This window comes from Trematomus bernacchii, unplaced genomic scaffold (genome assembly GCF_902827165.1).
Source record: "Trematomus bernacchii unplaced genomic scaffold, fTreBer1.1, whole genome shotgun sequence".
In the NCBI taxonomy this organism is placed as follows: domain Eukaryota; kingdom Metazoa; phylum Chordata; class Actinopteri; order Perciformes; family Nototheniidae; genus Trematomus; species Trematomus bernacchii.
In genome coordinates this window covers 9,404,194-9,421,680 of record NW_022987567.1, presented here as the reverse complement: position 1 = coordinate 9,421,680, position 17,487 = coordinate 9,404,194, and the positions used below count along the sequence as shown (strand labels likewise).

Below are 17,487 nucleotides of genomic sequence, written 5' to 3'. Positions count from 1 at the left end.
GCTGACGCTTTATCATGACCAATTACAGGGACATAACGCTGAAGAAGCTCAAAACACAACGGGAGACCAGGGGGACACTAAAAAGTGAACGCACACAGCTGGGAGACCAGGGGGACACTAAAAAAGTGGACAGACACACAGCTGGGGGGAGACCAGGGGACAACTAAGGACTGACGCACACAGCTGGGAGAACCCACCGGGGACACTAGAAGTGACTGCCCACAGCTGGGAGACCAGGGGACACTAAAAAGTGACGCACACATTACAGGGGACATTCTCCCATGGAGTAAACTAAGGGCTAAGTGCCTTACTCAAGGGGCAAAACTAGTGGTGGTGTGTTCCCTGGCGGGATTTGAACTCACAACCTTCTGATCTCAGCCCACCTCACTATCCATTAGACCACCACGATCCTGAATCAAAAAGTAAAGTGGTTGTTGGTGTAAAAATGTGTTTTATTTAAACGTAATTTAACCAGAACAATTCATTAACAACACATTCCTGTAATCAATGGCTGTTAATAGTTTTGTTTACTGTATATTCTTAGCTACAAATTATATGATTTGATTATATCAGCGATGGCCTGATCCACGTGGAGTTCATAAACTGCAGCTAGACTATTGTATAGACATTACATTACATTTCATTTAGCTGACGCTTTTATCCAAAGCGAGTCCTTACAATAAGTGCATTCGACCAAGAAGATACAAACTAGAAGAAAACAGAATCATATAAGTACATCAGGTTTCATAGAGCACGAACATTCAAGTGCTACTCAACTGGCTTTAGATAAGCCAGTCCTTTGTTAGTATATAAGTGCTTTGTTAGAAATTCTATTGCTCGAAGTGAAGTGGAAAGAGATGAGTTTTCAAGTCTGCTCTGGAAGATGTGTAAGCTTTCTGCTGTCCTGATGTCAATGGGGAGCTCATTCCACCATTTTGGAGACAGGATAGCAAACCGACGTGTTTCTTCTGCTGATGGAACTCGGGTCCCCCCTCGCAGTGCGGGTGCAGTGAGCCGTCTGGCTGATGCAGAGCGGAGTGCACGTGCTGGGGTGTATGGTTAACCATGTCCTGGATGTAGGAAGGGCCAGATCCATTCACAGCATGATACGCTAGCACCAGTGTCTTGAAGTGGATTCTAGCAGTTATAGCAGCGCCTTTGTTTTATAACTGCGTAATAATCTGGCACTGAAAATACAGCTGTTCAATAAAAGGAGTATATTTTCACCTGAGATTTTAAGCTACGAATGGGAATTATTATCCTAAGAAAAAGATAGCAAAACAACATGTACACATACTACATTACGAGTTAAATATCCTTTAAATGTAAAATAAAAATGTGAGCAAAATGTCCTTTCTTTGCAATAAAATGTCATTTAAATGAATAATGGATAGTGAAAGGGGAGTGGTGTTGAAGGGGATACTGCTTATCATTTATATTTACTCCACTGGTTCATCATGCTATCTGTTTATATCGTTTCTTTGTATTTTTCTAAAGTACTAAAGAAAGTTCTAAAGAAAAAACGATATTATTAAATGTACTATCATTTTTTTATGCATTATTATTTTCATCATTATTTTTTGTTATTATTATTATTATGACTTAATTAGTTTTCTGACTGCACACCCCTGCAGAAAGGTCACTTGAGTCTTTTCTGTGCCTGCTTGTTGCCGTACAGGTGCATTGTGGTTAAGAGAGTTATCACGTCATGCTGATTTGTATTCAGGTGGTTCTAAAAAAGGATATGAAGGTGATAAGTCAGCACAGTAGGACCCGACCTCTGCAAGAACATAACGTCTGTGAACAATAGCAGAAATGTGAGTTTAAATTCAACAGAATGAAAGACCTCTTTTCCCTTTAGTGCTCACATGCTGCTTCTCTGTCTGAATGATGCTCTTGTGTTTTCTTTTAGGGGCCGGTCTGCTGATTCTGTGAATGACGGAAAGCCTCAGCATGACCTCAGCATGACCTCAGCATGACCTCAGCATGACCTCAGCATGACCTCTGTCTTTGAAAACGCTGTTATGACAGAAAAAGAAAGTTCACAGTGAGGAGTTCCTAAAAAGATTTCTTCTTCCTGAATGCTGAATTTGAAGTCACAGCACGATGCTATCTTTACAGCTTCAGAGGAAAAACTGTCACATTTTAATCCTTCCCCCATTCCTTCTTTCTAGCTTTTAGTTGTTTCCCACATTAGCCGCCTTCACACCGGAGTACTTTTCCCCGTACTTTTCCCGTTTAGTTCCGTTAGTACCCCTTATGTCGCGTTCACACCAAAAAGAGTACTGAGTGCCGGGAACTTTTACCCCCCATTTTTAGTGCCCGCTGAGAGATGGTACTTTCCTGGGGGAAAAAGTGCCCCAGTTCTGATTGGCTGGGCGAATTGCAAACCAGCATTCGCCCAGCGCACCAACGCAGAGAGACTAACTTATGGCAACACAAAATAAAACATGGGAGCGGTGGAGATGAGGAGGTGTCGGCGTTCTGGCGATTTACTCGGAAGGCTTCAGTAGAAGCTGCTGGGAGTCCCAGCACACACACACACACGCACGCACGCACGCACGCACGCACGCACGCACGCACACACGCACACACACACACACACACACACTCACATGCATGTAATCCCTCACACACTCACATGAGCCGCCTCAGGCCTTTACTACAGCACTTTGAAAACATCTCAGAAAGGGGAAGAGCCCTTCAGTAATCCTTAATACTCCCCCCTGCTCTCTCTCCTCCCTTTTCCCTTTTGGTTTTCAGTGCTCTTGGACCTGAAGTAAATCCTTGTGGACTGATTGCTCAGCTATGCAGTAGAAAGAGAGGCGGATTAGCTCAAACTGAGCGAAGGATTTGACGTTTCCTCATCACCTGGTGGACCCTATTCTCCATTTCTTTTCACCTACATTTTCCTCCCTTCTCCCCCTCTTTCTCCCCCTTTTCTCCCAGCCATGACCCTGTTATCAGAGGACCAGTCTGTGAGTTCTCAGCCCTGCAGAATCCCAGAGGCCGGTAAACACATCACTTCTTCCCTGTACCCACAGACAGACTTCACCAAAGAAACCTTCATGGAAAGTGGGGAAAGTGGTGTTTTTGGAGCCGTGGAGCCTCACAGGCACTCCAGAGGACGCCTAATTCTCCACGCCACGGTAATGTTTGGACGGGAGTTCTGTTACGCCGTGGAGGCCGCCTTCGTCACGCCGGTGCTTCTGAGCGTGGGTCTTCCTCGGAGTTTGTACAGCTTGGTGTGGTTGATCAGCCCCATTTTGGGCTTCCTGCTGCAGCCGATCATCGGCAGCGCCAGCGACTACTGCCGCTCGTCGTGGGGCCGCCGGAGGCCGTACATCCTGGCTCTGGGGGTCCTGATGCTGGTGGGACTCATTCTGTTCCTCAATGGAGACGCTGTGGTCTCAGGTGAGTCAAGAGGGAGGATAATCAGATCCAGAGAAGGCAAAAGTACACACATCCTTTACTCAAGTAGAAGTACAGATACTCGTGTTTACAAATACTCTGGTGAAAGTAGAAGTACTGACTAAACTTCTTTACTCAAGTCAAAGTAAAGAGGGCTTTGAAATGTACTTCAGTAAAAAGTACCCATAACTAGCAGCTGTTTTAAAGAGTACCTGACCTCCCTTTATATTAATAGAACAATAATGTCATTGTTAGCTAATGAATGTTTCCATGCTGAACAACGGCAACATGACAACGTTTTCATTGGTCCCTCTTCTTTAGAGAAGACCAGGAAATGATGGATACACGGATCGTGTTCAAATCAATAGGCACGCAATGACTCTAAATAATAATGATCACGCCACCAAACACAAATATACACCTGAACATCAGCAGGAGAGGACTCTTTAAAGTAGAGACACTACAGACTGATATACACCTGAACATCAGCAGGAGAGGACTCTTTAAAGTAGAGACACGACATACTGATATCCACCTGAACATCAGCAGGAGAGGACTCTTTAAAGTAGAGACACTACATACGGATATACACCTGAACATCAGCAGGAGAGGACTCTTTAAAGTAGAGACACTACATACTGATATACACCTGAACATCAGCAGGAGAGGACTCTTTAAAGTAGAGACACTACATACTGATATACACCTGACCATCAGCAGGAGAGGACTCTTTAAAGTAGAGACACTACATACTGATATACACCTGAACACTAGCAGGAGAGGACTCTTTAAAGTAGAGACACTACATACTGATATACACCTGAACACTAGCAGGAGAGGACTCTTTAAAGTAGAGACACTACATACTGATATACACCTGAACATCAGCAGGAGAGGACTCTTTAAAGTAGAGACACTACATACTGATATACACCTGAACATCAGCTTGAGAGGACTCTTTAAAGTAGAGACACTACATACTGATATACACCTGAACATCAGCAGGAGAGGACTCTTTAAAGTAGAGACACTACATACTGATATACATATATACATATATATATATATAATACTCCCTTTTAAGTGAATGTTACAATATTATGTTGTAATTCGTCAGTGAACAGCAACGTTTGGATACTTGTAGATACATAGAATATACACTACATCGTTTTATGTGTGCAAAAAGTAAACAAGTATAAAATAAATGCAGTGGAGTAGAAATACAAAGTGGGTGAGAAACAGAAAAGCAGACGGAGAGAGGGGGAGGCTGATTGTCAATTCAGAGAATGAGCTCTTGTTTTGGGCGCCGGCTGTGACTCAGAGGGAATAACAGAGAATGATTCATCATCTCTCTCCATTAGAGAAACTGGAATTACAAAAATAAATCATTTAATCTTATTCTTATGTCCGCTCATGCTCGGAAAGATAATTATGGCTTGTAAAACTCAAGATAGCTTTCTATGCTTTGCTTTTTAGCTCTTGCAGTCAAACTTCATCAGTATCTTCTCGTTCTGACATTTTGATAAAAATAACGAAATGAAAGGTCCTGTGTGGCTCCTCTGCTCACACATTGAACTTGTGATGAAGTGTGTGACTTGTTAGGTCGATGTGATGCCCGCTGGCACACACAGATGACTGAGAAAATGTCCTTAGTTTTAAACACAATTTGTACAATTTAAAATCCCCAAAACTCTGCAAACATGTGAAGTGTTTGGCACATGCTCTGGAGAGGTCTCTTTTATAATTAAAGCATAAAATAAACAAGAAAGCAGGCAACACAATGTGTATTCAACGAGCTGCACGATACTTATTTCTGCTTGCCTGATCAGCTTGTTTGAAATATATTTAATTCTGAGTTGAATGCTGTGATTGTTGATTGAGTTTCTTTAGTAAAGGCTCTGGAATTTGCTCTAATCATCACACGGAGCATAAAGTATTCTTACGCTCGTTAAGCTGATTATCTCTCCGTGTTTCTCAGGATTGTAGAAAATGCCACATGTCGTGAATGTTTGCATTGTTTGTAGCATAATCAGTATTGTAGAGTTTTCCCTTTTGATTTGAACTAGCATTTCTCTGTTTGTTTCATAATTATAGAGATGTCACTCCGTGTAACTTCATAACAACTTCTCTCTGCTATACTACATCTATTTTAAACGTGTAATTATATAATTAAATTACACTGGGATGGGATTTTTATTCTCAAAAACACTATGTTCTTTAGGTAATAAGTTCATTTAATTAGTTCACCTGCAGAGTTTCTGTACAGGAAGTTTATTTTGACTATGTGTTTGTACTCCAGAGAAAAAAAGTCAGAATTTTCAGAAAAAAAATTCAGAATTTTCAGGAAAAAAGTCAGAATTTCAGGAAAAAAGTCAGAATTTTCTCGAAAAAGATGTTGGTGAGAAAATCTGAATTTTTAGGAAAAAATGTCAAAATGTTCTGAAAATGTTTTAGCGGGAGAAAGAAATCAGAATAAAATAAATATATATTTTGAGAAACATTTCGGAATTCTGAGTCAAAAGTGATTTTTGAGAAAAACATCAGAATTTCCGTAAAAAAAGTTTAGGGGGAAAAAAAATCTGAATAAAACAAAGAATTATAATTTCAAGGAAAAAAGTCAGATTTTGAGAAACAATTTTTTTTTGGAAAAAAGTCAGAATTTTGAGAAACAATTCAACATTTTCTGTGAGTGTATTTCCTACAGTAAAATGAGATTTGAACAATTGTAATACATCTTCCATGCAGAGCCACTTACAAAACATCTTCAACATAAATTCAGGACAGCAAGTACATTCGCTTCAAATAAACCAAAACATTTCAAGTGCTGGTGTACTTCATTTTTTCAATTATTTTGTTTGCGTTGCCGTGGAAACAGATGGGTTTTTCAGACGTTGTGTTTACTCTCTGCCGTCCTGACATCAATCATTTATCTAGTTTTGTGCCTGTGATGTTTTCTTGTATCCTTTATTTCTTCAGAGGAAATTATGTAGAGAGGCAGGTTTTTTAAATACAATTATTTCCCGTCTTTAATGTCTCTGAGTGTCTCTCTGTTGGATTTCTCTTTTTGACACTCCAAGTATAGCACTAGAGTCGTCATTATTTAGTTTTCCACACCTGGCAGACTGCAGTTTGTTGTGAATAATGAGGTGCTTTGGTTCTGTCTTTCAGAATTAGTCACGGACAAGTCGTTGAAGAGCACCTGGGCCATCGTGATCGTGATGCTCGGAGTCGTTCTGTTCGACTTCGCTGCAGATTTCATCGACGGACCCATCAAAGCTTACCTGTTCGATGTGTGCTCACATTCAGACAAAGAGAGAGGGCTTCACTACCACGCCCTACTCACAGGTGTGTACTACAGACACTATCTAAAAATATTGACTTTTTTCTCAACATTTTGACTTTATTCTAAAAATCTAATAATTCAGACATTTTTTTTCAAATCCTAACTTTTTCCTTAAATATCTGTCTTTTTTCTTTAAATTCTGACTTTTTATTAAAATCTTAAAATTCTGACTTTTTCTCAAAATGTTGACTTTTACCTGAAAAACAAATAATTGTTACTTTTTTCCCAAAAAATCTGACTTTTTGGAAATCTCTAAATTCTGACTTATTCTGAATATCTAAAAATATTAATAATATATAAGTCTCAAACTTTTGACTTTATTCTAAAAAACTAATAATTCAGACGTTTTTTTCAAATCCTCTCTTTTTCCTTAAGATTCTGACTTTTTCAAAATAAATTCTGACTCTTAATAACATAAATTAAAACACTAGAAAATAAACATCCAAAATATTTCTGAAATAGAAATAAAATAGCATTAAAAAGTTAAAAAATATACATGTGGAAATACACATTTACAGTAACAAAAATATAAAACGGGATATTATATATATGTAAAACAGTGGGAGTTTAATTCCAGTTATTAAAGAGAATCAGAGAGTTCTCTTCCAGCCAGAGGAGATTTGTTACTTCAATGCTTTTTGAATGCTTATATCTGTCGTAAATCTCCACTTTTTTTATGGCCATTTCCAACGTGTGTTTTGCTGTGAATTCCTCAGGACTTGTTGTTTGTTTGGTGACAGTTTCAGCAGGAGCAGTTCTCAGAGATGTATGGCAGTGATTCTGAGTTTAATGGATGTTTTTTTTATGGTGTGATATTGTTGGTGGGTGGAAGAGCCCATACTGAAGGAAGTGTGAATTGGATTTTATGGACGTTGTTGCCATCTGTGAATGTTAAGTAAGACTCTGGATGACCTCTTTTTTCAAAATGTGATGAGATTTAGATAAGAAGGTTGATTTTAGGGAGACAGTTGGCATAGCTTAGCTTAGCATAAAGACTGGAAACAGGGGGAAACTGCTAGCCTAGCTCTGTCTTTGCTTAGTCTGTACAAGAGTATAACATGACATATTTTTAGTGGGCGTTAAGTGCCAGACTCTCTCTTCGCCAGACACAGTATCTTCTTGCCTGTGTCCAAGTGTGTTTGAATACTTTGTTAGCGTCTTTCAGCCCTTTGTTTTGGTTCTACATCCGTCAACTTCTCTGTTTTTGTTTCACTCCTAGATATCAGCGTCTTTTTACATCCAAATCAGGCAGATGTTTCCCAGCTAAAAAGCTCTAAATGATAAATGGACTGCTTTAACATAGCACCTGTTGACAATTAAACTCACCGATTCATGAGTTTCAAGGGAAATGAATTTTCTCCAAGTTTGTTTTTGAGGTATTATAAATATGTTGCAGAATTCTGCTTGTGCAAGAAATAGAGGCAAATGTATGGTTCAAATATAACACTTAGGAGAGTGCTGTTTGTGTCCAACGTTGTTTAAAAAAAAAAGTACTTCTGTACTTAATTTACATTGCAAAGGTTCCCGTCAAACCAGGATTTTTTTACATAACATAACCAAGTAGTTCTTATAAGCTTTCGTTTTAATTTACAACACAAAACAAATGTTTTTAATTGTATGGGAACTAAAACATGTTGCTTGGAAATAGTTAAAGTTCAGTGTTTTGCTCAAGGACACAGAGAACCCTGGGGTTAAACAGCTAACACCCAAATACTAAAAAACAGATGCAGATATTTGGTGGTGGAGACCAAAAAACGGAGCTAAAATTGGACAACCCCAAATAAATCATAATGTGTTTCTGTAACTGCTCAATGTGTAAATTATCAAAAACGAATAATTGTGGCTTTTTTCAGAAAAAGTAATAATTCTGAATTTTTCTTTCAAATCCTCACTTTTTCCTTAAAATTCTGTAGTTTTTTCTTAAAATTCTGACTTTTTTTTGAAAATCTCTAAATTCTGACTTTTTCTGAATATCAATTTTTTTTAAACTTCTTTCTCAAAATGTTGACTTTATTCTCAAAAACTAATAATTCTGGCTTTTTTTCTGAAAAACTAATAATTCACACATTTTTTTCAAATCCTCACCTTAAATTTCTGCTATTTTTTGAAAAACGCTAAATTCAGACTTTTTCATGTTTAGTTTTGACTCCTCTCCTTACTAAATACTGTATGATCCAAATGAGTTGAGGATCAAGCAAATACATATCATGATGTTTAGCATGTGCTCTGATTTCTTATGACTTCTTCCTGAAAAACTCAGAATTCTGTAATGTAATTATCTTAAATGTAACCCACATTAAAAATAAACCAACAGACCCCAGAATGAGTCAAAACTCGCCTATTTGATCGTTGTTTCGCTCATACGTCATTGAAATCTTGCCAGTACAACGTCCCTGTGTTCCTGACGTGGTTTTATCAGATTAGGATCTCCAAATTAAACCGAATGCTTCCTTTCTTAATAAATTCCTCAGGGGGAATTACAGCGTGAGTTTGGACCAGTCTTTCATTTGAACTCCTTTTTCCTTTGAGGGATTTGCAGGATATTGAACATTAGCTCCAGGTCCAAAGTGTGACATTTCAGAGGGATTTGTATTGCCTTTTTCACAAACTTTAAATTGTCCTTGGCCACTTTGATAGAAAAAGTTTCACCGTGTTCACTTCACCTTCAGGTCGTTGACGTAATGACAACATTTCAGAAAAAGTGTCTCCGGCGAAAAGGCTTTCAGTCGACACAAAAGACAAAGTAGACGAAGGCCAGACGCAGCATTGATTTATTTTATTATACTCGATGTCTGGAGGTTGAGATTTCACAACTCTTCCCTCTGAAGGAGAGCTCGATGTGTCCGAGGCCAAAAGGCTGCATTACTCACATCCTGGATGATATCACAACTTGTTTTTGGAGATATTTTTTCCCGATGGACACATTTAGACACATTTAAGAGCGAGCCAATAACTTGCTATTTAGTGGATGTGTTAACAAAGCGTAGGTTGTTTAAAAACCCTCTTTATTTGTGTCATTCAGTGAGATTTGATGTAACAGTCCACGCTCCATATTTGAGCCCCTATTGACGGAGCCACATGCTTTTTTATAGCAAAGGGACTTCAGATAAAAAGGCTAATATTAAATAAAGAGGCAAGCACATGTTTATAAAAGTCAAAGAAGCCACATTATATAAGCCAAAAATAACAATAATAAATTGTGAAAAAACGTATATTGCACATGACCAGTATAATTGATTATAACTTATTTTATTCTATGTTTCATTTCTACACTTCTACCTTACTCAATATGAATACAAATGAGTTTCAAACTTACGGGATAAGACTTTATTGCACATTCTAAGTTATATTTGATATAATATAAGGCAGCAGCACACAGATAGAACTCCAGACTTTATTCAAAAAGCTGTGAACGTTCAATCGGCTTTTTAAAAATCTATTAATTCTGACTTTTTTATGAAAAACTAATAATTATGATATTTTTCTGATAAACTAATAATTCTGACATTTGTTCCTAATCCTGATTTTTTCCTGAAACACGCAATTCAGACTTTTATTCTTAAAATTCTGACTTTTTTCATAAATCTTAAAATTCGGAAAATATATGAAAATCTCTAAATTCTGACTTTTTTTCATAAGATTCTGAATATTTACATAAATCTTAAAATTCTGACTCCTCTACTTATACGACCCAAATTAGTTTAGGATCAAGCAATTATATATCCTTTTTTTGAGGAGCATGATGTTTAGGGTGTGCTCTGATCTCTCAAATTCTGACTTTTCCAGAAAATGTCATGACTCTTGACTTTTTTTTTAAATCCCATAATTCTGATGTTTTTGAAAATTTCATAATTCTGGCTTTTTTCTGAAAAACTAATAATTCTGAAAAAAAATTCAAATCCTGATTTTTTCCTGAAAAACTCAAATACAAAGCAAATACATATCCTTTCGAGGACCATGATGTTTAGGGTGTGCTCTGATCTCTCAAATTCTGGCTTTTTTCTGAAAAACGAATAATTCTGGCTTTTTTCTGAAAAACTAATAATTCTGAAGTTTTTTTCTGATCCTGATTTTATTTTCCTGAAACACTCGTAATTTCTCATTTTCTGAATTTTTTTCTTGAAATTCTGACTTTTTTTCTTAAAATTCTCACTTTTTTCATAAATCTTAAAATTCGGAGTCCTCTACCTTACTAAATGTGATACAAATGAGTTTAGGATCAAGTAAATGTATATCTTTTGGAGCATCATGATGTTTGGGACGTGCTCTGAGCTGTCAGCAGGCACCGGGTGGTGTGAGTCCGGCAGTAATCAGCCCTGAGCTCATCATGTGCTGCAGTCATGGGTCTGAGCTGAGAGACGCAGCACATGACTCTGAAGGCGCTGGTATGTGAGCTTTAAAGAAAGAACAGGGAGTGAGAAATGTTTCCCTGTGAGTAATGTGCCTTTAGGCCAGAGATGGCAAAAGTACACACATCCTTTCCTCAAGTAGAAGTACAGATACTCGTGTTTAAAAATACTCTGGTGAAAGTAGAAGTACTGACTAAACTTCTTTACTCAAGTCAAAGTAAAGAGGGCTTTGAAATGTACTTCAGTAAAAAGTACCCATAACTAGCAGCTGTTTTAAAGAGTACCTGACCTCCCTTTATATTAATAGAACAATAATGTCATTGTTAGCTAATGAATGTTTCCATGCTGAACAACGGCAACATGACAACGTTTTCATTGGTCCCTCTTCTTTAGAGAAGACCAGGAAATGATGGATACACGGATCGTGTTCAAATCAATAGGCACGCAATGACTCTAAATAATAATGATCACGCCACCAAACACACATTCAAACTAAAGGAACCAGCCTGTTTGGAAAATGTGAGGAGTAGAAAGTACAGGTATTTGTGTTCAACATGTAAGAAGTAGAAAGTACAGGTATTTGTGTTCAACATGTAAGAAGTAGAAAGTACAGGTATTTGGGTTCAACATGTAAGAAGTAGAAGTACAGGTATTTGTGTTCAACATGTAAGAAGTAGAAAGTACAGGTATTTGTGTTCAACATGTAAGAAGTAGAAAGTACAGGTATTTGTGTTCAACATGTAAGAAGTAGAAAGTACAGGTATTTGGGTTCAACATGTAAGAAGTAGAAAGTTCAGGTATTTGTGTTCAACATGTAAGAAGTAGAAAGTACAGGTATTTGTGTTCAAAATGTGAGAAGTAGAAAGTACAGGTATTTGAGTTCAACATGTAAGAAGTAGAAAGTACAGGTATTTGTGTTCAACATGTAAGAAGTAGAAAGTACAGGTATTTGTGTTCAACATGTAAGAAGTAGAAAGTACAGGTATTTGTGTTCAAAATGTAAGAAGTAGAAAGTACAGGTATTTGTGTTCAACATGTAAGAAGTAGAAAGTACAGGTATTTGTGTTCAACATGTAAGAAGTAGAAAGTACAGGTATTTGTGTTCAACATGTAAGAAGTAGAAAGTACAGGTATTTGGGGTTCAACATGTAAGAAGTAGAAAGTACAGGTATTTGTGTTCAACATGTAAGAAGTAGAAAGTACAGGTATTTGTGTTCAACATGTAAGAAGTAGAAAGTACAGGTATTTGTGTTCAACATGTAAGAAGTAGAAAGTACAGGTATTTGGGTTCAACATGTAAGAAGTAGAAAGTTCAGGTATTTGTGTTCAACATGTAAGAAGTAGAAAGTACAGGTATTTGTGTTCAAAATGTGAGAAGTAGAAAGTACAGGTATTTGAGTTCAACATGTAAGAAGTAGAAAGTACAGGTATTTGTGTTCAACATGTAAGAAGTAGAAAGTACAGGTATTGTGTTCAACATGTAAGAAGTAGAAAGTACAGGTATTTGTGTTCAAAATGTAAGAAGTAGAAAGTACAGGTATTTGTGTTCAACATGTAAGAAGTAGAAAGTACAGGTATTTGTGTTCAACATGTAAGAAGTAGAAAGTACAGGTATTTGTGTTCAACATGTAAGAAGTAGAAAGTACAGGTATTTGGGTTCAACATGTAAGAAGTAGAAAGTACAGGTATTTGTGTTCAACATGTAAGAAGTAGAAAGTACAGGTATTTGTGTTCAACATGTAAGAAGTAGAAAGTACAGGTATTTGGGTTCAACATGTAAGAAGTAGAAAGTACAGGTATTTGTGTTCAACATGTAAGAAGTAGAAAGTACAGGTATTTGTGTACAAAATGTAAGAAGTAGAAAGTACAGGTATTTGTGTACAAAATGTAAGAAGTAGAAAGTACAGGTATTTGTGTACAAAATGTAAGAAGTAGAAAGTACAGGTATTTGTGTTCAAAATGTAAGAAGTCAAAGTAAAAACTCGTCAGAAAAATAAGTAGTGGAGTAAAGTACTGATACCAGAAAAATGTACTTAAGTACAGTAACCAAGTATTTGTACTCCACTACTTCCCACCTCTGCTTTAGGGTGACCTTTTCTTATAATGATCCTGTGCAGTAGAAGAAGAGGTATAATCAATACTCTGCAGAAATGTCCTCCTGAGATTAAAGAAAAGGCATTCCAGGAAGAAACAGGATGTACATTCTCCTACAATCAGCCCTTGTGGTGCAATGTCAATACATTTTCACTACAGACATATGAACATTTGATAAAGCCATGTTCCTCATTCTTGATCCAAAGGTTTAAACAGAGGGAATTATCTGTTTATTTCTCCATACGTCTGAAAAAAGGGCAAGAACAAATATATTTTTTCCATGTTTTTCGGGATAAAACGTGACATAAATAAGCTATAAGGCAGTTCAGTAAAATAATGATTTTCTACTCTACAAATATATATTCACGGCACATAAAGACTTCACTCAGTGGCTCACCAGTACGACTAATTTGTGACCTTCATTTTCTTCTGACATGGCACACAAAGCAATTTGCTGTTCCTATTACAAAATAAATGGGGTTAAACCTTTAAGATGCTGTTCTTTGCCTTGTTTGCATTACAAATATACTTTAAAAAGTGTGTCCTTGTCAATTAAAGAGTCCTCTCCTGCTGATGTCCAGGTGTATATCAGTATGTAGTGTCTCTACTTTAAAGAGTCCTCTCCTGCTGATGTCCAGGTGTATATCAGTATGTAGTGTCTCTACTTTAAAGAGTCCTCTCCTGCTGATGTCCAGGTGTATATCAGTATGTAGTGTCTCTACTTTAAAGAGTCCTCTCCTGCTGATGTTCAGGTGTATATCAGTATGTAGTGTCTCTACTTTAAAGAGTCCTCTCCTGCTGATGTTCAGGTGTATATCAGTATGTAGTGTCTCTACTTTAAAGAGTCCTCTCCTGCTGATGTCCAGGTGTATATCAGTATGTAGTGTCTCTACTTTAAAGAGTCCTCTCCTGCTGATGTTCAGGTGTATATCAGTATGTAGCGTCTCTACTTTAAAGAGTCCTCTCCTGCTGATGTTCAGGTGTATATCAGTATGTAGTGTCTCTACTTTAAAGGGTCCTCTCCTGCTGATGTTCAGGTGTATATCAGTATGTAGTGTCTCTACTTTAAAGAGTCCTCTCCTGCTGATGTTCAGGTGTATATCAGTATGTAGTGTCTCTACTTTAAAGGGTCCTCTCCTGCTGATGTTCAGGTGTATATCAGTATGTAGTGTCTCTACTTTAAAGAGTCCTCTCCTGCTGATGTTCAGGTGTATATCAGTATGTAGTGTCTCTACTTTAAAGAGTTCTCTCCTGCTGATGTTCAGGTGTATATCAGTATGTAGTGTCTCTACTTTAAAGAGTTTTCTCCTGCTGATGTTCAGGTGTATATCAGTATGTAGTGTCTCTACTTTAAAGAGTCCTCTCCTGCTGATGTTCAGGTGTATATCAGTATGTAGTGTCTCTACTTTAAAGAGTCCTCTCCTGCTGATGTTCAGGTGTATATCAGTATGTAGTGTCTCTACTTTAAAGAGTCCTCTCCTGCTGATGTTCAGGTTCCTATCAGTATGTAGAGTCTCTACTTTAAAGAGTCCTCTGCTGCTGATGTTCAGGTGTATATCAGTATGTAGTGTCTCTACTTTAAAGAGTCCTCTCCTGCTGATATCCAGGTGTATATCAGTATGTAGTGTCTCTACTTTAAAGAGTTTTCTCCTGCTGATGTTCAGGTGTATATCAGTATGTAGTGTCTCTACTTTAAAGAGTCCTCTCCTGCTGATGTTCAGGTGTATATCAGTATGTAGTGTCTCTACTTTAAAGAGTCCTCTCCTGCTGATGTTCAGGTGTATATCAGTATGTAGTGTCTCTACTTTAAAGAGTCCTCTCCTGCTGATATCCAGGTGTATATCAGTATGTGGTGTCTCTACTTTAAAGAGTCCTCTCCTGCTGATGTTCAGGTGTATATCAGTATGTAGTGTCTCTACTTTAAAGAGTCCTCTCCTGCTTATGTTCAGGTGTATATCAGTAGGTAGTGTCTCTACTTTAAAGAGTCCTCTCCTGCTGATGATCAGGTGTATATCAGTATGTAGTGTCTCTACTTTAAAGAGTCCTCTCCTGCTGATGTTCAGGTGTATATCAGTATGTAGTGTCTCTACTTTAAAGAGTCCTCTCCTGCTGATGTCAGGTGTATATCAGTATGTAGTGTCTCTACTTTAAAGAGTCCTCTCCTGCTTATGTTCAGGTGTATATCAGTAGGTAGTGTCTCTACTTTAAAGAGTCCTCTCCTGCTGATGATCAGGTGTATATCAGTATGTAGTGTCTCTACTTTAAAGAGTCCTCTCCTGCTGATGTTCAGGTGTATATCAGTATGTAGTGTCTCTACTTTAAAGAGTCCTCTCCTGCTGATGTTCAGGTGTATATCAGTATGTAGTGTCTCTACTTTAATGAGTCCAGTATATAATATCTCATTCCTTCTTGTTCTCCATCTCCATGGATACCTTTGGGAACACAGAGTGATATTTCTGCACGTTGTTATGAAAACTGAGTTATTTTGGGACAGAAAGATAAACACTGGATTGGATTTGATGACAGAAACAGAGGTTTTAGAGCAGAGGCGAGCACACAGTAATGTTCACAGTGAGTGAAGCGTGACTCCTGAAGTGGTTATTACTTTACCTGCCAGCCGCTCTAATGAAGAAGAATGGACTTCTGATTGCAGGGAGACACAGTTGATCAGTCAGGAATCACGTTTTCATGTTCTGTGTAACCATCTCTCCTGAGTGTATATCACAAGAACTCCTGGGGGGAATTTCTCCGAAGTCAGTACAAACATCCAATTTGACTCAATTTCATTTCATTTCAAACCTTTATTTATTCAGGTTGTATCCCATTGAGATCATTGATCTCCTTTTCAAGGGAGACCTAAGAATGAAGTGAGAATAATTTGATCATAAAATGTCCCTGTGACCAAGAACTCCTGGAGGGAACAAACACCCAATGAGACTCAAGGTCACAGTGACCTCACGCGACATAATCCAATAAATAATATGCTGATTATTAAATTAATTTGCATGAATTACTAATAATGAGGTAAAGGCAATTGCTGGATGTGAACTACTATCTTTTTTTGAAGATCTCCAAATTCTGACTTTTTTTTTTAAATCTTACAATCCAGATTTCCCCCCATAAAATTCTGACTTTTCCCCAAAAATTCAGATTTTTGCAAAAAAATCAAAAAAGTTCCCTCAAAATTCTGACTTTTTTCTCAAAAGCCATTTTTTTTTAATTTTTTAATTCTTACTTTTTTCTGAAGATTCTGTCTTTTTTCTCAAATTCTGACTTTTTTAGCTGCGTCTCCATTTACTGAGAGACCTTAACCATCTGTAATAGGACTTACTGCATGTAGTATCAAATATGTCTGTTCTTACATCACCAAAAAACATTGATTAATTTTTGATAAACTTTTCAGTTTTAAACTTCTCCTAAAATATTCAAAATATCTAGATTAAAACAAGCCTTGCCTTCACATCACAATCTTTACACCATAATATAGGAAAAACAATAGAATCGGAGGGATGAAACCCTCTTGGTCACACATGCAGAGCACACAGCACTTTTCAACACAAGGCAATTCAAAGTGCTTTGCAGAAATGACAGACATTAAGAGAATAAAACACATTAGAAACTTTAAAAAGCAAAGATAATAAAACATGAATGACACAGGTACATGAATAAAAGTTACAGAGCAGTGTGAGATGTGAATAGTTCAATTAAAAGCAGCGGCAAAAAGAAAGTCTTCAGGCTGGATTTAAAAGTAGTCAGAGTTTCAGCAGACCTGCAGGTTTCTGGGAGTTTGTTCCAGATATTTGACGATATCCCTGTTTTACTGTTACCTGAACCCATCTTTGACCTTTAAACCCAGTAATGTAACTTTAGGGTGACCTTTTCTTATAATGAGCATGTGCAGAGGAAGAAGAATGATCAATACTCTGCAGAAATGTCCTCCCTGAGGTTAAAGAAAAGGCATTCCAGGAAAAAGCAGGATGTACATTCACCAACAATCAGCCCTTGAAGTACAGACATATGAACATTTGATAAAACCAGGTTCCTCATTCTTGATCCAAAGGTTTAAACAGAGGGAATTATCTGTTTATTTCTCCATTCGTCTGAAAAAAGGGCAAGAACAAATGTATTTTTTCCATGTTTTTCGGGATAAAACGTATCATAAAAAAGTTATAAGGCAGTTCAGGCTAGAGTTCAGTAAAATAATGATTTTCTACTCTACAAATATATATTCACGGGACATAAAGACTTCACTTAGTGACTCACCAGTACGACTAATTGTGTCCTTGTATT

General features: G+C 37.3%; 1 protein-coding gene across 1 annotated transcript in view; it reads left to right on the top strand.

Annotated features, from left to right (window-relative positions):
- Nucleotides 1–2,951: 2,951 nt before the first annotated feature.
- slc45a2 (solute carrier family 45 member 2) overlaps nucleotides 2,952–17,487 on the top strand; it is a 32,257-nt gene continuing 17,721 nt past the window's right edge. Inside the window, exons 1-2 of the mRNA XM_034126051.1 lie at nucleotides 2,952–3,414; nucleotides 6,580–6,756. Of these exons, the coding sequence (XP_033981942.1) occupies nucleotides 2,952–3,414; nucleotides 6,580–6,756 (640 nt within the window). The remainder of the gene's footprint in view (nucleotides 3,415–6,579; nucleotides 6,757–17,487) is intronic.